This window comes from Sylvia atricapilla, chromosome 8 (genome assembly GCF_009819655.1).
Source record: "Sylvia atricapilla isolate bSylAtr1 chromosome 8, bSylAtr1.pri, whole genome shotgun sequence".
In the NCBI taxonomy this organism is placed as follows: Eukaryota; Metazoa; Chordata; class Aves; order Passeriformes; family Sylviidae; genus Sylvia; species Sylvia atricapilla.
The window spans coordinates 898,685-920,623 of NC_089147.1; the positions used below are offsets into that span (position 1 = coordinate 898,685).

General features: G+C 52.8%; 1 protein-coding gene across 1 annotated transcript in view; it reads left to right on the plus strand.

Annotated features, from left to right (window-relative positions):
• TCERG1L (transcription elongation regulator 1 like) overlaps positions 1-21,939 on the plus strand; it is a 54,009-nt gene that overhangs the window by 29,176 nt on the left and 2,894 nt on the right. The window contains exons 6-12 of the mRNA XM_066323359.1: positions 1,169-1,294; positions 6,801-6,895; positions 7,988-8,076; positions 10,675-10,829; positions 15,436-15,505; positions 17,284-17,413; positions 21,354-21,443. Of these exons, the coding sequence (XP_066179456.1) occupies positions 1,169-1,294; positions 6,801-6,895; positions 7,988-8,076; positions 10,675-10,829; positions 15,436-15,505; positions 17,284-17,413; positions 21,354-21,443 (755 nt within the window). The remainder of the gene's footprint in view (positions 1-1,168; positions 1,295-6,800; positions 6,896-7,987; positions 8,077-10,674; positions 10,830-15,435; positions 15,506-17,283; positions 17,414-21,353; positions 21,444-21,939) is intronic.

Here is a 21,939-nt window from a genome sequence, read left to right on the forward strand (position 1 = left end):
TGTCTGTCCAGGTTGGCAATGGTGGCCTGTAAACGGGACGTGGGGACAGCTGCTGGGACACCTGGATTGACCCCACCATGGCGTTGGGTGGCTCTTGTGTGGCTCCTGGAAAACTCGTGCCCAGTTAATTGGAAATGAATGCTCTCGGGAATTCTGCAGGACTGGGGAGGACTGAGGAATTCTGCTGGTTCTGGCAGCAGCCCTGGGCTACTGATGGCTCATGAATAATGCTCATGAATAATGTGGTTTGGGCCTTGTCCCAGCGGATGGTGAATCCCTGGGGAAAGCTGCCCTTTTAAAGCATTGGCAAAATAATCTCCCGTGGATAGAGCGGGGCACAAAGAAGTTGTGATGACTAACAGCAGAAACCAGAGGAGTGTTATTTAAAAGGAGAACACTGATCTTGCTGTGACCTGCTGGGAAGGCATTGATCTATCCTGGCAAATCCTTACTTTGAGGGCCACATTTTCATGAATTTGAAATTTCTGGCGCTGTTTGTTGGCTGAGAATCCGTGGGCATCGTGGCCAGGAGCTGGGCTGAACACAGACCTTGTTTTAACCCTGCAGTGGGGGCAGGAGATGTGCTCAGCAGCTGAATTCCCTGACTCACTGAGGCTGGAAGAGCTCCCCAAGATCCCTGAGTGCAGCTCTGTGCTGAGCACTGAGCACTGAGCACGGCCTCAGTGCCACGAGCTGGGGAGAAAAGGGGGAATTTTAATTCAAGGGGAGTTTTGATTTCCTAGAGAAAATATCGTTATTATATTCGAGGTGGCTGGAATAATGGTTGGAATGGTTGGAATTCAGGATGGCTGGAATACACTCCAAGGTCTTCATGGCAAAATGGAAATGCTTTATTAACATCACGTGTTTTTATGGACAGTCCCAAATTACGATAGTCCTCACACCAACACCTTTCCTTCTAGGCTCCTCAGGAACAACACCCCTTGTAAACACCTTGCAAGCAAACAGCTGGTTCAAAGCACCAGCTGCAGAGATTGTTTTAATGCCTTCTCACAGTTTGAACTCCTCCTCACCTCACAGGCCAGTGTGGGAGGGTTATGTGACTGCCTTTCCCACTGACTGCCTGCTACTTCAAAATCTCTTTCTCTCACCCATCTCTCAGCATCCACAGGAAAAATCCCACTCTTCCCTTGTGGTTTGCCCTCAGGTTCTGCCTCCAGGCTGGACCCTGCCGTGGGTCCCTTGGTGCCAGCACAGGTCACCCGTGTCACCGCCGTGGCCGCGCCCGCCGTCACCCTGATGGCCACCAACCTGATGGAGCAGGCTCGAGCAGGTGGGTGCTGTGTGTGTGCAGGGCTGGGATCTGCCTGTCCCTCCAGCCAGGCTCTGCTCCTGTCCTGCACCCTGAGGACGCCCAGATTCGCTGTGCTGGGCTTGGCCTGGGGCCGCCTTCCCTGACCTGGGGCCGCTGCTGTCACCTTTGGGGCACCCCAGGGCACTGCTCTGGGGAAAAGGAGGTGTTCAGCAGGGATTCCTGGGGAGCAGGAATACCCTCCCTGATCCTTCAGCCCAGGGGCTGCTCTTTGTTCCCCAGGGGAGCTGCCCCAGCCCTGGAAGGGTCCAAGGCCACGTTGGACTTTGGGACTTGGAGCAGCCTGGGATGGCGGAAGGGTGGGACTTTGCTGGACAAACCTTTCTTCTGACCCACAGACGGGGCTCCTGAGAGGTGTTTTAAAGACTTTTATTCCATTTTCAGTCTCGTGAGAAGGGTGAGACAGCGCAGGTGTGGTCAGAGCAGCAAACAGAGCAGTTAAAGGGGAAAAAAGCGTGGGAAGGCAGGAGCTGGAGTGGGAGCTGTGGCCCTGGAGCAGTGCTGAGGGAGAAGGTGGGATCCCAGGGTCTGGAGTGGGACCAGAACTGAGATCCCAGTGCCTGGAGCAGGGATGTGGCTGATGGGACCAGAACTGGGATCCCAGTGCCTGGAGCAGGGATGTGGCTGATGGGACCAGAACTGATCCCAGTGCCTGGAGCAGGGCAGGGAATTGGCTGATGGGATCAGAACTGGGATCCCACACTTGGATTGAGGAAGAGCCAGCAGAGAAGGAGCTGCAGATCAGCCAGGGAAGGTTTTAGGGTGATCTCAGACACCAGAGCAATGAGGTTGTGGGGAGAGACAGAACTGACCTGTGGAGATTCTGGGGGAGGATAAACCCCTCCGTGTGGGATGTGTGTACCTAATAAATCCAGTTCTTGGGAGCATTTAAGAGTCAAAATGTTAAACTCTTTCGAGGTGAATGGAGGTTTGGCCTCTGCATATTTCTACAAAACAAATTTTTATTATGCCTTGTCTCCACAGCTCCTCATGGCATGGATCCATCTTCCCTCTTCCCCTCCCGCTCTAATTCTGCTTTTAATGAGATGTTTGTGATCACACCCAACATCCTCTGTGCTATACCCAAGGCAGTTTTGCTGCCTCACCTTTCCTTGCCATGCTGTGAATTATTCATGTCCCTGTACCTGCCTGGGAGAAGCCTCTTTAATCAGGAGCATTTATCCCCATCTCCTGCTCATCCTCCGGCAGCCCGGCAGGAACTCACCAGTGCTGGTCGTGCTGCTGAGATTGGGGCTGAAAAAGGAGCTGGAAAAGGGTCGTGGTGGCTTCACTGTGAGGCTGCAGCTCAGCTTCAGATGGGGGAAAGGTTCATTAACGAGCCCAGAGGAACTCAGTGAAGGTGAACACCAGGGGATGGGCAGAGGAGGTCTCCAGGGTGCCTCGGGAAGTCTGAGCTGGAACAGAGACTGGGCAGAGCTGGAGAATAAAGCAGAGATTTATTAAAAGGCCTTTAAGGTCCACCTTGGGCAGGACAAGAGCCTGGCCAGGGCTACACCCAAGGAGACCCAAAATGGGCACAAATTGACCCAAAATAGGCACAAAATGGGTGCAAAATGGTTACAAAATGATCACGAAATGGTCACAAAATGGTCACAGAATGGGCACAAAATGGGCACAAAATGGTCACAAAATGGTCACAAAATGGCTGGCAGGTCCCAAGGTCTCAATCTTTTATAAGTTTTGGTCCATTTGCACATTGGGGTTGAATTGTCCCATTCCAGCTCCAGGCTGTGAGGTCCCATCCTTGTCCCTCCTCCAGCCCACCCTTGGTTGTGCTTTGGGGCTGAAAGTTGTCCTTGGTGTGCAGCAGGAGAAGGATTTGTTTTGTGTCCCTGCTGTGTGCAGAGCTGAGTGACACTGACTGTGAGCTCAGAGCTGAGCCCTGGGCACCACAGAACCTGGGATACAGCACAGAGAAAACTTCAGGCATCATCCAGGGCTGGCAGAGGGGCTGGCAGGGGTCCCTTGGGAAGCAGAGGGGTCCCTGGGGCTGTTCCTGCCCTGGCCTCACCAGGGGCTCCTGAGCCTGGGGAGGGAGAAACAACCTCGAGTTATTTTCCTCTTTACACTGCTCTTAGTGTTCAGCTGCAGGTGTAAAACTGAATGGCTCCTGCAGTGCACAGGGGCTTTCAGGGCTTCCCTTTGCTGTTTTATTTTATTGTTTGTTGGGTTTGTGGGGTTTTGTTTTGGTTTCTTTTTATTTATTTTTTATTCCCATTTCTGCTACATATGCTGATTGCCCAGAATGCTGTGGCAGCGTGTTCCACATGGGAATGCCTGAGGAGCTGCCTGTTGCAGGAGCTCACCCATGGGTGCAGCACCCAGAGGTCTCCCTAGGGCCTTGGGAGGGTTCTGGGAGGAGGAGATTTCCCAGGAGGGAAAAGGAGAGGGAGATTTCAGAGAAGGGAAAAGAAGAGGGAGATTTCCCAGGAGGGAAAAGGAGAGGGAGATTTCAGAGAAGGGAGAAAGGAGAGGGAGATTTCCATGGGGCTGTTGCAGCCCAGAGTGTTTCCCTCAGCAGCTGGGGCAGGTTCAGGAGCAGTGGCTCTGAGCCCACACCAGCTCCTTCCTCCTCTGAGCCTCAACCTCATCCTCATCGATTAATGACCAAGGCAATTCTCTGGGTTGGACTTTGTGCAAACCAGAGCTGCCACAGTGTGGTTTGGGGTCTCCTGTTTCAGTTTCCATCTGCCAGCTGATACCTGTGTATTCCTGGCTGGCAGGGTGGGCAGGGCTGGCACAGGGTGCCCAGAGCAGCCCCTGGATCCCTGGCAGTGCCCAAGGCCAGGCTGGACACTGGGGTTGGACACTGGGACAGTGGGAGGTGTCCCTGCCATGGCACGGGTGGGATGAGAGGAGCTTTAGTGTCCCTTCCAACCCAAGCCATTCCAGGATTTGTGTTAAAGCTTCCAAAGCCAGGGAATGTTTTCCTGTCTCTCAAGCCCACATGCCTGTGCCCGTATTTGGATGAAATACATCTCAAACCAGCAGCCAGTGGGGACTATAAAAGCACCAACATCACCTCTGGCCATCTCATGTGGCCTCTCAGGGTCTCCCTGGTGCCCTGTGCCACCCCTCTGTGCCAGGCTTGCTGACGGAGGGGTGTCCTTCCCTTCCCAGGCAGGAGGACGCTGAGGTGGGCACTGCCCACAGTCACCTCCCTGTGCCAGAGGACCAAAGTGCCTGGGAAAGCTTTGATTCCCAAATTACCAGATATCCAGGGGAGGAAGATGAATTTCGAGCCCCTTTTGATGTGTATCAGCAGCTCCCCGCTCCTGGCTCCTTTAATGTGGAAATTAATGGCTCTGGTTTGTAAATCTTCTTTTTTGCTCCCCATAAAGCCATCTTCTGAGCAAAATGCCGTGGATTTAATGTTTTATTATTCTAAGATATTCCAAGGGAAGCAGAGTCAAATGGAGGCCTGCTCTGTACCCAAAGTAATTTTTAAATAACTGGAGTAGAGTTTAGAGGGGAATCTGCCACACAGAACCACAGAATCCAGATGGGTTTGGGCTGGAAGCTCATCCCATTCCCCCCTGCCATGGGCAGGGACACCTTCCACTGTGCCAGGCTGCTCCAAGCCCTGTGCTGGGGCACTGCCAGGGATCCAGGGGCAGCCAGGGACATGTGGAAGGGGGCTGGGGACACCCTCAGGACTGGGGATTGTACAGAGGAGTCACTCACATCTTGTCCTCCCGGCTCACCTCAGCTCCTAACCCAAGTGGGTGTTTGAAGAGGATGTTTTTGTCTAAAAAACCCACAAAAAAAACCCAAAAAACCCAGAAAAACCCCCAAAGCAAACAAAAAAACCCCAACCCAAATTAAGACAATCCCATATTTCTTAAGGTCTTCCTGTGCACACTCCACCTGTTGGGGTGGTTGGCTCTCTGTCTCACTCCTGCTCCTTTTTGCCTTTCCCTGCTGTCCCTTGAGGCTTCTCTGCCATCCACACAGGCTTTTTGTAGGCAGCAGACATTCCGGGGTTTAGGATTTCAGGATGGAGACAGCTGTCTGTGAAGGGGAGGGAAATGTTATTTCCCTGCTTCCAGTGGAAATCAATGCAGCATTCCCTGGGGATTCTCACAGGGGTTGCCCAAGCGCAGCAGGATCTACAGGCTGGGAACAAGGCGGTGGCTGGGAACAAGGCGGTGGCTGGGGCTGCCCAGGGAGAATCAGAGAATCTGGAAATGCTTTGGGTAGGGAAAACCCTCTGAGATCCTGGAGACCAGCCATGAACCCAGCCCTGCTCTGCCACCCCTGCCCACGTCCCAAAGGTGTCCCTAAGGGTGTCCCACAGGGGCTCAGGGGAGGCAGGACACCACACTCTGTAGGAGAAGGGAATGCAGGTGACCTCAACCCTGATCAGTAACTGCTGTGTTAATTACCCAACACAGCCTGATGAGTCACAGCTATACACAATAAGGATGAGTCAGATAAAAGAGGGGGTGAGCTGGTGAGGGGGGATCATGAAGCAGAAGGATCCTGGGGACAGAATCCCAGCTGTGAGCTCAGTCTGGGGCTGGGGTTGGATCTATTGTTGGAACCTGCAGTCACAGTCTGGCTGGGGACAAGCCTGCAGTCAGTGTCACCCCAATCCCTGCAGTCAGTGTCACCCCAATCCCTGCAGTCACAGTGTCACCCCAATCCCTGCAGTCACAGTCACCCCAATCCCTGCAGTCAGTGTCACCCCAATCCCTGCAGTCACTGTGTCACCCCAATCCCTGCAGTCACAGTGTCACCCCAATCCCTGCAGTCACAGTCACCCCAATCCCTGCAGTCACTGTGTCACCCCAATCCCTGCAGTCAGTGTCACCCCAATCCCTGCAGTCAGTGTCACCCCAATGCCTGCAGTCACAGTGTCACCCCAATCCCTGCAGTCAGTGTCACCCCAATCCCTGCAGTCAGTGTCACCCCAATGCCTGCAGTCACAGTGTCACCCCAATCCCTGCAGTCAGTGTCACCCCAATCCCTGCAGTCACAGTCACCCCAATGCCTGCAGTCACAGTGTCACCCCAATCCCTGCAGTCACAGTCACCCCAATCCCTGCAGTCACAGTGTCACCCCAATCCCTGCAGTCAGTGTCACCCCAATCCCTGCAGTCACAGTCACCCCAATCCCTGCAGTGTCACCCCAATCCCTGCAGTCCCAGTGTCACCCCAATCCCTGCAGTCAGTGTCACCCCAATCCCTGCAGTCACAGTGTCACCCCAATCCCTGCTACTGCACCACACTCAGTGCAATGAAGACATCTGGGCTTGTGTTCCACTAAAATGTGGTGTTGGCATCCTGGAGATGCATCCTGGGCACGAGAGGGATGAGTGAATAAAGGAGGAGGAGGTGGGAGGAGGAGGCTCAGAGCCACAGGCAGCAGTTTGGTGTTTCTTCAGTAGTTTTGGCTTGTTGTTGTGAGTTTGTTCCACGTTTAAAGAGCTCCTTTCCCCTCACAGATGGTGGCAAGGAATCGAGCAGAGCCTCCTGCCCCCCGACGCTGATTCTGCGCACGGAGAGGAAGAGTGTCCCCACGGGCAGTGACAGTGACAAGGTCTGTCCAGGAGCTTCTTCCAGAGCCTCTTGGGACCTCTGGGCTGCCCAAATCCAGGGCAGGGCCAGGACTGGCTGGAGCTGTGCTGGACACTCCATGGATTTTAAAGAGCCATGGATTAATTTATCTTGGAGCTGTGCAGGAGCTGTGGCACTGTGAGAGGATCAGGGGGGACACTCTGGTTGGTTTGTTCCCCATGGAATCCCAGAGCACTTTGGGTTGGGAAGGAGCTCAAATCCCCCCCAGTGCCACCCCTGCCATGGCAGGGACACCTCCCACTGTCCCAGGTGCTCCATCCCCAGTGTCCAGCCTGGCCTTGGGCACTGCCAGGGATCCAGGGGCTGCTCTGGGCACCCTGTGCCAGCCCTGCCCACCCTGCCAGGGAACAATTCCTGCCCAAAATCCCATCTAAATCTCCCCACTTTCAGTTTGAATCCATTCCCTGTGTCCTGTCCCTCCAGCCCTTGTCCCCAGTCCCTCTCCAGCTCTCCTGGAGCCCCTTTAGGTCCTGGCAGAGGCTCTGAGCTCTCCCTGGAGCCTTGTCCTCCCCAGGTGAGCACCCCCAGGTGTCCCAGCCCGGCTCCAGAGGGGCTCCAGCCCTGGCATCATTTGGTGCCTCCTCCGGACTCTCTCCAGCAGCTCCAAACATTTTTTTGCTGTGTGCTGGGGACAGAGGAGCAGCTGGGGGACAATCAGTCAGTGTTGCAGTGGGGATGTCCCAGAGCAGTCCCAGAGGAGCTGCTGAAGGAGCAGTGCTGGCACAGGGCCTCCCTGGGCTCGGGGAGCACCCGCTGCTCCCAGGCTCATTCCTGCCCTGGCTGGTGCCACACGTGGATTTATCCCTCACTCTCCCACGGGAGCTCTTGGCGTGGGCAGAACGTGTTGGCTGCTTTTTCATTTCTGCTGCTCCACATATGGAGGCATTTCTATAATTCCCATTTCTCTGGGCTGTTCCAGAGGCAGCTGGCTGTCCATAAAGCCTCTCCCGGAATTCTGGCCATGGGGTGACCCCCTCCAGGCTAAGGTGGGATCTGTACACCAGGAACAGCCCTGTGCAGTGCTTTATTTGCTAACTCATCCCTGTCTCTCCAGGATCACTCCTTCAAGCTCGTGGGCGAGGCTGACAGCGCTTCCAGCGGGAACAAGCCCGTGGCATCCACCCCAGTGCCAGGATCTCCGTGGTGAGGAGCTGAGGGGCCCTTCCCCAGAGCCACCCCTGCCCCAAGTGCCTTCCTGGGCTGGGACATGGGCAAAGCACTGCCAGGGGGCTCAGCACCAGGGTGGGCAGAGCTTCTCCTCGTTACTCATGGGCTGAGGGGGCTGTGGGAGGGAGGCACAGGCAGCAGCAGAGCCCTGGGGTCTGCAGGGTGGGCTCTGCCTCTTTGTGTCTCAGCTTTGTGGTGCCTGGCTGGAGCAGAGAGGACAAGCAGCATTTGTAAGAAAAGCTGCTGCTTTCCAGGGCCAGACCCTGTCTCTTCCAGTGACTCTGCCTGCCTTGCAGAGCTGCTTCTGGCGTGTGTGACACAGCTTGGGGCTCAGGGTCCTCATGCCCTGAGCACATTCCCAGGCAGGTGACAACAGGAGCTGGGTCAAGCTCTTGTGGCATTTTTAAATAGAGAAACCTTTCCGCACTTTCTGCCCTGGGTGGTTGACAGAAGGAATTTTATCTCCTTTTCCCCTGTAATAATCAGTTTGTGCCTAGGGGCTGACCCCCATTGGATCTTTGCTCCCAGCCCCATCCAGCCTGGCCTTGGACACTTCCAGGGATCCCATCTAACCCTGCCTGCCGAGTCTTTACCTCAATGCCTGGATTTCCCCTTCCTTCTGGAAGAGCTGTGGTATTTCTGGAGCCTTGGTTTGGGACTGTTCCTGTCCATCCTGTGGTGTCCTCCAGGAGGGGCCAGGATTTCTGGGAGAACAGAGCTTCCCACAGTCCCATAACCCTTCCAAACCATTCCAGTTCAGGGAAAGAACCTCTCACGAAGAGACACATGAAGTATTTATAGTATGTGTGCTATAGATTATATAGAGTTACACAGATAATGAGTTAGGAAGGTTATTAAAGATATTTATCATCTGCATGTCACTGAATCCAGGATGCCCAAATTCCATGGGTTTGTACAGCCAATTTTGGGGGATCTGTCCTACACGGGGTGTGTTGGGTTATTTTATGGCAACACCCTGCAGTGAGGGAGCACTTTCCCTATTTCCAGTCCTGTACTTGGACCAAACTCTTTTAAATGCAGCTTTACTCCCTACTTTTAATAACAATTAAGCACCAGAGCTTGTAATTACAAGATTTGTTCCTTCCAGGTATTTTTGCTTCAGAGAGCAACATTTTCCTCCCAGCAGTGTGTGTGTGTGTCTCAGTCAGAGTGGGTTCAGCTCTCATTGGGATTCAGGAGGCGCTGGCCTGAGATGGAAATTCTGTTTTTTTATTTACATATAAATTTAGGGACGTGCACCTCCAGCTTTTGGAATGTCTGCTAAGGGTGGTGCAATAGTTATTTTCATATTATTTTGGCTGATTCCGAATTAATGTCAGGACAAGGAGCTGAGCTGCTGCCCTGCATATTTTCCCTGGCCACGCCCAGGGGCTGTGCCTGGTGCTGCAGAGCTTGGCAAATCCCAAACAGAGCCCGAATTCCATCCTAAAGATGTGGGGCAGGGTGCCGGGCTGGGGGCACCGGGCAGGAGCTGGGGGATGGCTGGGATGCCATGGGGATGGCACTGGGATGGCATTGGGGATGGCGCTGGGATGGCACTGGGATGATGTTGGATGGCACAGGGATGGCACTGGGATGGCATTGGGATGAGATTGGATGGCACAGGGATGACGTTGGGGATGGCACAGGGATGCCACTGGGATGGCATTGGGATGACATTGGATGGCACAGGGATGACGTTGGGGGTGGCACAGGGATGGCAGTGGGTAGGCACAGGGATGACGTTGGATGGCACAGGGATGGCATTGGGATGATGTTGGATGGCACAGGGATGGCATTGGAATGCCACTAGGATGACATGAGGATGTCATGATGACACTGTTGGAATGTCATTGGGATGCCATGGGGGTGGCATTTGGGATGCCAAGGGAATGGCATGGGCATGGCAAAGGGATGGCATTGGGATGCCATAAGTGGCACAGGGATGCCACAGGGATGTCATTGGGATGCCATGGGGGTGGCACAGGGACGCTGTGGGGGTGGCACAGGAAAGGCACGGGGATGGTACAGGGATGTCATTGGGATACCATGGGATGGCACAGGGATGTCATTGGGATGCCGTGGGGATGGCACAGGGATGTCATTGGGATGCCATGGGGGTGGCACAGGGGTGTCATTGGGATGCCGTGGGGATGGCACAGGGATGTCATTGGGATGCCATTGGGGTGGCACAGGGACGCTGTGGTTGCACCTTTCCCCCAGCACAGCAGGTGAGGCTCCCAAGGCCATGTGCCAGCCTGTGGCACCAAGGCAAGGCTCACACAGCCCGTGCCCCTGGCTGCTCCCAGCCACGGAACCTGCGGTGGCTTTTCCCGAGGCTGCTCCTGCTGGGAGCACCACGAGCTCAAGGGCTGCTCCTTTGGCCCTTCCCTGACGGAATATCTCACCTGCTGCTTTCTGGGGCTGCCGCAGCCCTCCCAGGAAGGGCTCTGTGCCCGGGGAGGGCTGGCAGGGCTGGTGTCCCCGGGGTGTCCCCGCGGTGTCCCCGCGGTGTCCCCCAGGGCTGCAGTGCCTGGTGGCCAGGCTCTGAGGCTGCTTTGTCGCTTGGAGCAGGTGTGTGGTCTGGACTGGAGATGATCGGGTGTTCTTCTTCAACCCCACCATGCAGCTGTCAGTGTGGGAGCGGCCGCTGGACCTGAGGCACCGCGGGGACATCAAGCGGCTGCTCGAGGACCCCCCGCACAAGCGCAAGCTGGAGGCTGCAGCAAGTAACGAAAGCCTGGCCTTTTCCCCGTGCCCCTGAACCCCAGCAGCCCCGGGAAGCCGGAGCTGGGCCGGCTCAGGGGAGGTCTGAGGGCCCGAACCGCACAGGGTGTCCCGGGGACAGTTTTGATGGAGGGGAAAATCCGTGTCGGGCACAAAATCCTGGTTTTGCCTGGAAGGCTGAGCTGGGGCTTGAGCCTCCTCCTCCTCCGTGGCAGTGAAGGAGCTGGTGGCTCCCCACGGGAGATGGTGTGGGATGGATAAACCCCTGTCAGTGGGTTCAGTGCCTGAGTTCAGGGTGTACGCTAGGAATGCAGTGCTGCATCAATCAGCTGCTCCCAGGGCCAGGGTCACCCTGGGATCCTGGGAGATCCAGTCCACAGCCAGGCTGTGCCCTGGGCACTGGGAAATGCCAGCAGGGAATCTCCTGTGGGATGGATAAACCCCTGTCAGTGGGTTCAGTGCCTGAATTCAGGGTGTACACTAGGAAAGCATTGCTGCATCAATCAGCTGCTCCCAGGGCCAGGGTCACCCTGGGATCCTGGGAGATCCAGTCCACAGCCAGGCCGTGCCCTGGGCACTGGGAAATGCCAGCAGGGAATGTCCAGTGGCAAAGGGCTGTCATTGGGATGGATAAACCCATCAGTGGGTTCAGTGCCTGAATTCAGGGTGTACACTAGGAATGCAGTGCTGTATTGCTCAGCTGCTCCCAGGGCCAGGGTCACCCGGCCAGGCTGTGCCCTGGGCACTGGGAAATGCCAGCAGGGAATTTTCAGTGGGATGGATAAACCCCTGTCAGTGGGTTCAGTGCCTAAATTCAGGGTGTACACTAGGAATGCATTGCTGTATTGCTCAGCTGCTCCCAGAGTCAGGGTCACCCTGGGATCCTGGGTGATCCAGTCCACAGCCAGGCCGTGCCCTGGGCACTGGGAAATGCCAGCAGGGAATGTCCAGAGGGCACTGAGAGCTTCAGGACAAAGGCTCCCCAGCTCCTGGGAGCTGCTCCGTGCCCTGCCAGGGCTCCTGGCGCTTCCCCCTGCCTTCACTGGGAGTGCTGGCCCTCACTGGGGACATCAGCCATGCCACCTGCTCCTGGCCCTGCCTGCTGCTTGGAGCCCCTGATGTTCTGGGTTTGGTGCCACCATCCTTCAGCTGCTGCTCTCCTTCGTGGGGAGGGAGGAAAGGCGAGGGGGAAAGGAAGGAAAAGATGTCGTGGTTGTTTCCAGCGCTGTGTTTTATACCTGGCTCAGGGTGGTGGCACTGCCAGGCTGCTGCAGGATCTGTCCTGTCCCCACAGCCAGCAGGGATGGGCACTGCCCCTGACCCACGGGGACAGCTGCCAGTGAACCCCTGCAAACCCCTGATTAACACTGCAAACCCCTAATTAACCCCTGTAACCTCAAATCACCCCTGCAAACCCCTAATTAACCCCTGCAAACCCCTGATTAACACTGCAAACCCCAAATCACCCCTGCAACCCCCCAAATCACCCCTGCAAACCCCTGATTAACCCTGCAAACCCCTGATTAACCCCTGTAAGCTCAAATCACCCCTGCAACCCCCAGATAACCCCTGCAAACCCCTGATTAACACTGCAAACCCCTAATTAACCCCTGTAAGCTCAAATCACCCCACAAACCCCTAATTAACCCCTGCAAACCCCTGATTAACCCCTGCAAACCCCTAATTAACCCCTGTAAGCTCAAATCACCCCTGCAACCCCCAGATAACCACTGCAAACCCCTGATTAACCACTGCAAACCCCTAATTAACCCCTGCAACCCCCAGATAACCACTGCAAACCCCAAATCACCCCTGCAACCCCCCAAATCACCCCTGCAAACCCTTAACACTGCAAACCCCTAATTAACCCCTGTAAGCTCAAATCACCCCTGCAATCCCCAGATAACCACTGCAAACCCCTGATTAACCCCTGCAACCCCCAAATCAGCCCTGCAAACCCCTAATTAACCCCTGCAACCCCCAAATCAGCCCTGCAAACCCCTAATTAACCCCTGCAACCCCCAGATAACCACTGCAACCCCCAGATAACTACTGCAACCCCCAAATCACCCCTGCAAACCCCTAATTAACCCCTGTAACCTCAAATTACCCCTGAAACCCCCTAATTAGCCCCTGCAAACCCCCAGATAACCACTGCAAACCCCTGATTAACCACTGCAAACCCCAAATCACCCCTGCAAACCTCCAAGAAACCACTGCAAATCCCCAAGTAACCACTGCAAACCCCAGATAACCACTGCAAACTCCCAAATAACCACTGCAAACCCCAAATCACCCCTGCAAACCCCTAATTAACCCCTGCAAACTGCTAATTAACCCCTGCAGCCCCTCAGATAACCCCTACAAACCTCCAAGAAACTGCTGCAAATCCCCAAGTAACCACTGCAAACCCCAGATAACCACTGCAAACCCCAAATTAGCTTTTCCAGCTAATTATTAGAAAATAACCACTGCAAACCCACAAATAACCGCTGCAACCCCCCAGATAACCCCTGCAAACCCCAATGAACTCCTGCAGACTCCTAATTAAGCACTGCAAACCCCAAATAACCAACACCCCCCGTGCCTGCAGGGAGATAAAAGTGAGCCTTTATCAGTTTTCCAGCCAGCAAAAGGCAGCTTCAGGGAGGATTCTCTGTCTGTGTCCCCCTTATCACCACAGCCCGTAATTACATTTTTCTCCATGAATTTCCATAGCTGCTGCTCGTGTATTTATATTTCTGTATGATTTGCAGAACTTTAGCTGTGGATCTGATTCCTCCAAAGCCTATCTGCTGAAATTCATGCTTTAAGAGGAAAACAGAGCTTTTAATTGCGGGATGTATTGAAAGCTCAGTGAATTCCTGCCAAGGGGTGGGCAGAGACAAAGCTGAGGGTCATTGTTCATGGTCTCCATCATTGTTCCCGCTCTGTAATTAATTAACAGGAGACTCTAAAGTCAGGGCTGATAGGTGCCACTTGAAAAATCTATTTTTTTTCCCTGTGTTCCATCCTTTTCATTTATTCTCTCTGCCACAGAGATTTGATTCATGCTCCTGTTTTGTTTTAGGTGGTTTTTTTTTTTATGGCCGTGACTTTCATTGTTGTTAAACAGTCTTAATCTTCCCTGCTATAATTGGGCCTTGTGGCTGCTCAGTGTTGGAGCAGCTTATAATTAGTGTAGATTAGCTCTGAGGTGAGGGGGATTATTTGTCACCTCTTCTCTTAGCTTGTAATCTCCAGTGAATAAATAACACAAACGAGCTGAGTGTTCCCAACAATGCTTCCCACATTTATTTAGCTGAGTGGCTGCTGCTGAGTTTTAATTAGGATTTTCAAATCAAACATCTTAAAAGGAATAAAATAAAACAGAGATGTCAAGCAAAGTTATCCACGGGATGCTCTGGGTTGGCTCTGCTGCAGGATCAAGTGCTTTTTAAATTTGGGCATAAGTGAAAAATGGCTCATTTCTCAATTACTCCTCGTCCACCGAGGGTTTGCAGCAGGGGATTGCTGTGGCTCTTCCCAAAGGGGTTCCCATCAGGTCATTCTGTGAGGTTGGAGGGGACAGACAGCCCCTCCCAGGGCCCAGAGCCATTTCTCTGCTTTGATCTCCTTCATTGCTCCAGGCTCTCTCTGGGTGCTCAGGCTGAGGAAGCTTTTCCAGCCAATTAATAGAAAATGGACATTATGGAGTCATCAAATCATGGAATGGTTGGGTTGGGAGGGACCCTGAACCCCACCCAGAGCCACCCCTGCCCCGGCAGGGACACCTCCCACTGTCCCAACCCCAATGTCCAGTTGGCAGAATCCCTACTGAAAGCAGGGATGATGTAATTACTGAATTCCCACGGGTGTTTTGGACCCTTTGGCTCAGACAAGGGGCTGAAGCCCATCCCCAGGAGCACAGGAGTATTCCCAGCCCGTGTGGCAGTGCAGGCACTGCAGGGATGTGACTTTTGGTGAGAACTGCAGCTGGCAGAGGGGAAGAGAAGATATTTCATAATTCGGGATTGGCTCCCCTTGTCTCAGTCTGTGAGTGAAAATCCAAACTCTGAGTCCCTCAAGGAGCCGTGTCCAGGCCAGAGCGGGGTGACCTGGCCTTGGAGCTGCTCTGCAGCCTCAGGAGGGTGCAGTGGTTGGATTTCCCCTGCCAGGTGCTGCTGGAATTCCTGGAAACCCCCCTGAGTTGGGCTGATCCCAGGAGGAGAGGTGGGGAAGGAGAGGAGCTCTGCTGGGAGTTACCTCCAGTGAACCCTTCAGGCTGACAGCACAGAAAGGGTTTTCAGGGATGTCCTCAGTTGCATTTGGAAGGGAAGGGAGGAGGGAGGATCAGGTGAAACAATAATAAGATTTAAAGCAATCATGTCATGAATGAAAAATGGGGAATTTTGCTGACTGGAAACGGTCACTTTATTGCTGTCGCTTCCATTTGGATGAAGGCAATTCGGAAGATTTCATAAAATACTTGTTATTTTTAACACCCTCTGTGGGAGGTGAAAACCAGCAAATACCTGAGCAGCAAAGCTGAAGGACGAGAAGCCAATCTGAGGGATTTGTATTCCCATTCATCTCGTTCAAATCTGATAATGACTCCTTTCTTTTCAGCAGACAAGTGTGTTAGCTCTTGTCCAGGGGATGAAAACGATGATCTGAGCATCAAAACCAAGAGAAATAAGTGAGTTCTAAAGTTTGCTTCTCTGTATTTAATGGTGGGGAGAAGGGCAATTTAATGGTCGGTACAAAGAAGGGCAATTTAATTCAAAGAAGGGCAATTAAAATGCAGTTTTTGTTCTGGGTGGGGTAAAGGATGGAGCCCATTCTCCAGGTGTCCAGCCCTCACCAGAGCCAGGATTCTCTGTACCTTTTTTTTCCCCACACATTTCCATCTGGGGAGTTCTTCCTTTGTGAGATGGTTACAAACCAGGCTGCCAGGGTTATTCCCAAGGCTCTGGATAAAGTTTTCCCCTCCCTGAACCACAGCAGGTTTTTCCCTGTGCAGAACCAGCCCCAGGTGCTGCTGCTGCTCACCTTCATCACCACGTGTGCCTCTCGTTCTCCCCAAGACAGGGCTGAGGAGGCGGTTCTGAGGTGTGCACATTCCCCAGATGGTTCCAGGTGGAGTGGGCAGACACAGGGTTTGTGGTGGAATATCTCAGGTGTGTTGTGGTGCACCCTCACACTTGAACAGTGGTCCCAAATCAGCAGAGAGTGTAAGCTTCAGCCCTGGACTTAGAAGGAAAAAGAAGCAGAAACTTCTGTGTTCTCTCACCATAATTAGCCCAGAGCCAGGACTAAGGCACCTGTTGGATTCTTCAGCTGCTCCTCAAAGACTGGAGCTATTTTTTATTGGGCACCGAGCCAAAAACCCCTCCTGGATTGTGGAATACTTGAGAGAGAGCACAGAGATTCTCAGGGTGTCTTGGCAGGTGTAAAGGACTCCCTGCACCATGCACAGCTTTTATTCTTTTGTTCTGTGCAGTTTGTTCTTTTTGCTTTAATTAAAGCCTTTTTGCTTTTCCAAAATTACTCCAATCAGCCTTCTCACTAATTTTTCTTAAGCCATTTCTGGGAGGCTGCTGGCAACCCTCAGGGTTAATACACCTCTGTGAGGCTGATAACAAACTGGCCTCACACAGGAATTCATCACAGATGGGCTGAATTGAGTCCTTTATTGAAATTTCATTTTATTTTTGAGTAAAAATATTGACTTTATTTTTTAATTTATTTTTAATTTTTTTAGCTTTTATCTATTCGAAAAGTTTATTGTAGTTTTTGACACGAATAAAAGGCCCCTTTAAGGTCCCCCCTCCTCAGCAAGGGCTGTACAAAGCTGTCGCTTTGCTGCACCTTGAATTTGGGTGTCAGATGCCCAAATGATGGTCAAATGAGTGACCATCCTGCCCCAGCAGGAGCTGCCACAGCCCCAGGTTTAGCCCCAGCTGATCTCTGGGGTGTTCCCCACCTGTCAGTGCCATAACCCTCCCAATTCTGGGAGAATCCAATTCACTCATAATTGAATTTTTTGGGTATTGACACCGCTGGGTTTTCACTGTGTGGGACGTTTCCCAGGAGTCTGGCAGGATTTGTGCTGACCCCACAGCACAGAGCCCTGGGGCCTGCCCAGGGGCTCTCTGCAAGGATTGGCTTTTCCTGCGGAGCTCCACAGGGATGTGGAGTTCTGCTGCCTGCATCATTTGGGCATTCATTTTCACCAGAGTCTGCAGATGAGTCCACAAAATGCAGGAGAGACGCAGGGATCTTGGCAGAGCAGGTGAACATGGTTCTTTCTGTGCCTTAAAAGCCTTTTGTCACCCTGCAGAAGGAATCATTGTGAATATGGAATTGTCCCTGTTGATGTCATATTGTCCTGGCACGTCCCGGGGAGGATTTAAAGGATTGAAAGGAATGAATCCCCCCAGCATTGCTGTGCCCTTTGTGCCTTGCCCTGCACAGGACAGAGGAGTGCCAGGCCGTGGGCGGCGCTGAGGAGGAGCAGGGAGGGGAGGAAGGCTCTGCCAGCCGCATCTCACCACCCCTGGAGGAGAGGATCACCCACTTCAGGGACATGCTGCTGGAGAGGGGGGTAAGGACAGCCCTTCCCGGGGCACAGCAACTCCTGGAGCCCCCCTGGCTCGGGATTGTCACCACAGGACACGAAATAAAGGCGTTTGACTCCGGTCAGGAGGCAGCAGAAATCAGCAGGTTTATTTACAATTCATTCAGCCCTTTTATAACACCCTGGGCTAAAAGTCACATTATTGGTCCATAGGGTGACACCTCTGCCCTTGGCTCAGGGACAGAAATAGCAAACAGCTCCTGTTGTCCTGGGAAAGGAATACTGTTTACACAGGGCTGTCTTGGGAAAAGGAAAACTGTTGGAAAGTTTCTCTTGGGAAGAGCTCAACAGTTCTCAGGCTCAGAAAATATCGGGTCCAGAGAGGATCAGCACTGGGGTGTCTGTCCCTGAGCCCCGGGGTTGGGGACACTGCTGGTGGCCTTTCCCCACTGCCCCAATGGGAACTGGGAGCCTTTTCCAGGCAAATTCCCAGAGACAGACCCAGGGATATCCAGAGGCTCTTCCAGCAGGGCTGGTGGCTCAGCAGGACGTGGGGATAAACCCAGGAACCCCAAAGGGCAGGGGACGTGTCCTGGCCAGCACCTCACACCTCAGGATTGTCCTGGTGACCTCCTGAGTGTCCATCACCACCAACTCCAGGGCTTCCAGCCCTGGGGAGCCAATTTCACTTACTGGCCATCCAAAATCACGGAATCATGGATGGGTTGGGTGGGAAGGGCCCTCAAATCCCCCCCAGTGCCACCCCTGCCATGGCAGGGACACCTCACACTGTCCCAGGAGCTCCAACCCCAATGTCCAGCCTGGCCTTGGGCACTGCCAGGGATCCAGGGGCTGCCACAGCTGGGAATGGGAATTCCATCCCCACCCTGCCAGGGAACAATTCCTGCCCAAAATCCCATCCAGCCCTGCCCTCTGGCAGCATAAAGCCATTAATGCTGGTCCAGATCCTTGGGAAAGGATGTTCTGGAGACGCTTCCAGCTGTGCTGAGCTGCAGGAGCAGGGAAAGCTGAGGGTTTGGGCTCAGTGGGGACAGGGAGGTGTGAAAGGAGCAGTGGGTGCAGATTTCCTGCCTCCCCCCACGCTGCCACGTGTGTCCCATAAAGGGAATGTCATTCCTGCAGGAAATACAGCCCAAGGTGGCTGTTGTCAGGCACTAAAGCCTGTAAAATTTATCCCAGTCATCAGCAGGCTTTAAAGGGGGATAATTAGAGCTTCAGCAGCTTAGCAGTGAATTATCCCCACGCCAGAGCTGCTTTATTAATACAGCTTGTTATTTATGCTGCAGAAATGCAGAAGGACCATAAACGAGCCCTGGGCGAAGACTTTGCTGGCAGATTGGAACTCGGGGGGCAATAAGTCAATATTTGAAAGGATTAAGGATGTTCTAGAACAGGATTCTCAGGTGTTTCTATGTAAGATCCGCTCCTAAAATTAAGAATTTGGGGAAATTCACTGTTTGGTTTTGCTGATGTTTGAAAATGGGGAGAGAAGAGGTTACTTTGCTTTTACCCTGAAGTGTTTTTGAACTGTCCAGCTCAGCAGCAGCTGCTTGGCATGGCTGGAGCACAGGGAGACCATTAATGCCATTTAAATCTGATTATTTAGTCACCATTCCTTGCCCTTTCCTCCTCAAGGAGCTGCCAGATGGAATCACAAAGAGCTCGAGACAGATGGAGTTTGCCAGTGGAGTTCTGCAGCTTCCTACAGAAATTATGTCAACAGAAGAATATTTATTGTAACATTTTAAAAATAGAGGGGGCTTGGGGGAGCTCCAAGACACAGGCACTCTTTATTCTGAACTCTGGGGTGAGTTTTCCTGGGTCAAAATGTAATCTGGATATTCTGGAAGTTCCAAAATTTCCATCAAATTCTAAGAGGAAGAAGAAAATTTAAGGTTCTTCCTGGCTCCCTCTGCCACCCAAACATCAAAATATCCACGTTCTAAGGCAGCATTTCCAGCAAAGTCTTCTCCCTGCTGGGCTGCTCTCAGGATTTCTGAAAGGATCCCATTTTTCTCAGGGTTTTCCTTTCTTAATCCTGGAGAGAGAGGGGGATTTGTGTGTGAGTGTAACTGGAATTCAATCAGAAATACCAGGTTATTTTAGGTGACGTTTGCCAAACGTGCCGTGTAATAATTGCTGAGCACAAAATCATCAGCTGGAATGATTATGTGATGAATTAGTCTGAGTTTAATTAGCTTTGAGCTGCGAGTGGGCTCTTTGCTGGGGACAAAGCTGATGTCCAGGAGAGTGTCACAGACACTGAGAAAAGAGGATGGTGCTGGAAACCCCAGGACAAGGGGAGGGCACCTTGGGCTGTGAAAAGGGGATGTGGGGGGACATGGCCACAGATCCACAAAGGGAGCCTGAACTTTGGATTTTCCAGTGGCCTCAGATCCCCAAAGACATTTGGAGAACTTTGGATTTTCCAATGGCCTCAGATCTCCAAAGGGAGTCTGAACCTTGGATTTTCCAGTGGCTTCAAGCCACCAAAGGCATTTGGAGAACTTTGCATTTTCCAATGGCCTCAGATCTCCAAAGGAAGCCTGAACCTTGGATTTTCCAGTGTCCTCAGATCCCCAAAGACATTTGGAGAACTTTGGATTTTCCAATGGCCTCAGATCCCCAAAGACCTTTGGAGAACGGGATTTTCCAGTGGCCTCAGATCCCCAAAGACAGCCTGAACTTTGCATTTTCCAATGGCCTCAAGTCCCTTTAAAGGCAGCCTGAGCTCTGGATTTTCCACTCTCAAACCCCTCTGAGAGGAAAACAAGTCCACTTAAAGCCACTCTGCTTCATCAGAGCTTTCCTGCTGGAGTGTTAATTACTGTTTAATTATACTTCACATCCTTGGGTTTTTTTTAGTGAATTCTCTCTATTGTAATTAGCTGAAGTGATCAGAATATTTTATTTCCTTCAGATTTTTTTGTAGCCAACAAATTACCAGGGATGTTTAGAAGGTTCTGAAACATGGGAATTGTCCCTGCCCTGGGCAGGGGATGGATCTGGGTGGCCTTTAAGGTCTCTTCCAACCCAAAGTGTTCCATGATTCTGATCAGCTGAGCTGGAACAGAGACTGGGCAGGGCTGGAGAATAAAGGAGAGATTTATTAAAAGGCCTTTAAGGTCCACCTTGGGCAGGACAAGAGCCTGGCCAGGGCTACACCCAAGGTGGACACAGAATGGGCACAAAATGGACATGAAATAGACACAAAGTGGACACAAAATGGGCACAAATGGATACAAAATGCATGACTGGTCACAACATCTCACACATTTATAAGTTTTGGTCCATTTGCACATTGGGGTTGAATTGTCCCATTCCAGCTCCAGGCTGTGAGGTCCCATCCTTCTTGTCCCTCCCTCCAGCCCACCCCTGGTTGTGCTTTGGGGCTGAAAGTTGTCCTTGGTGTGCAGCAGGAGAAGGATTTGTTTTGTGTCCCTGCTGTGTGCAGAGCTGAGTGACACTGACTGTGAGCTCAGAGCTGAGCCCTGGGCACCACAGAACCTGGGATACAGCACAGAGAAAACTTCAGGCATCACTTCCATGACTCCCTGAGGCTGGCAGCATTCCTGCAGGATGTGACATTCCCATCCCAGGGGCTGTGGGAATGTGGTGCTTTGAGGACGTTCCCTGCCAGCTGTCGCTGTGTGCCTCAGCTGGGTCACAATTCCAGCTCTGGAGTTACAATTGTCCCTCTCGTGGGAATTGGTGCCTCGGCTGCACAAAAATTGGTATTTCCTGCAGGGTCCTTCCCCCACGGGTGGGGATCGAGCATCTCCCAGAGTAACAGATCAACCCTGGTGGTGTGGGGTGGCCACCAGAGCTCTGCCAGAGATTCCAACCCACCTTCAGCCACCCCAGGAATCCTGCCCGGGGTCCCTCAGCTCCCTGAAGTGCCGGGAACACGGGCTCCTTCCCCACCTGATGACCCCTGTGCCCCCAGGTGTCGGCGTTCTCCACCTGGGAGAAGGAGCTGCACAAGATCGTGTTTGACCCACGCTACCTCCTGCTCAACCCCGAGGAGAGGAAGCAGGTGAGTGAACCAGCTTCTGCCTGAGGCCAGGGTGGGTTTAGCCCCACGAAGGTGCATCACTCTCTGAGGGTGGCCAGCGGCCTCTCACAAATGGCTGATGAAGAACGAGCGAGGTGAATTAGAATTAGTGGTGTCGTCGGAGGTGTTTGGGCAAGCCAAAAGGTTTTAATTAAGGTGATAATAAACTGTACAAAACAAAAGAATAAAAGCTGTGCACAGGGCAGGGAGGTCTTTGGGGACAAACACGACAGGATCACTGCCGGGTGTCCCTCGAGCTTTTATTGCAGCTTCAGCCTCAACACAGGGTTTTACACGACTGAGGGATGGCAACAGCTCACGTCTGCCAGCAGCAGCCAAAGGGCTCTTTGTTACAGGGCTTTTTAAAAGTTTTCCAGCCAACAGCATCTTGCTAAAGCTCACAGACAATTGTTCCACCAATCTGGAAGTTCCAAAGTTTCCACAAAATTCTGAGAGGAAGAGGATAATTTAAGGCTCT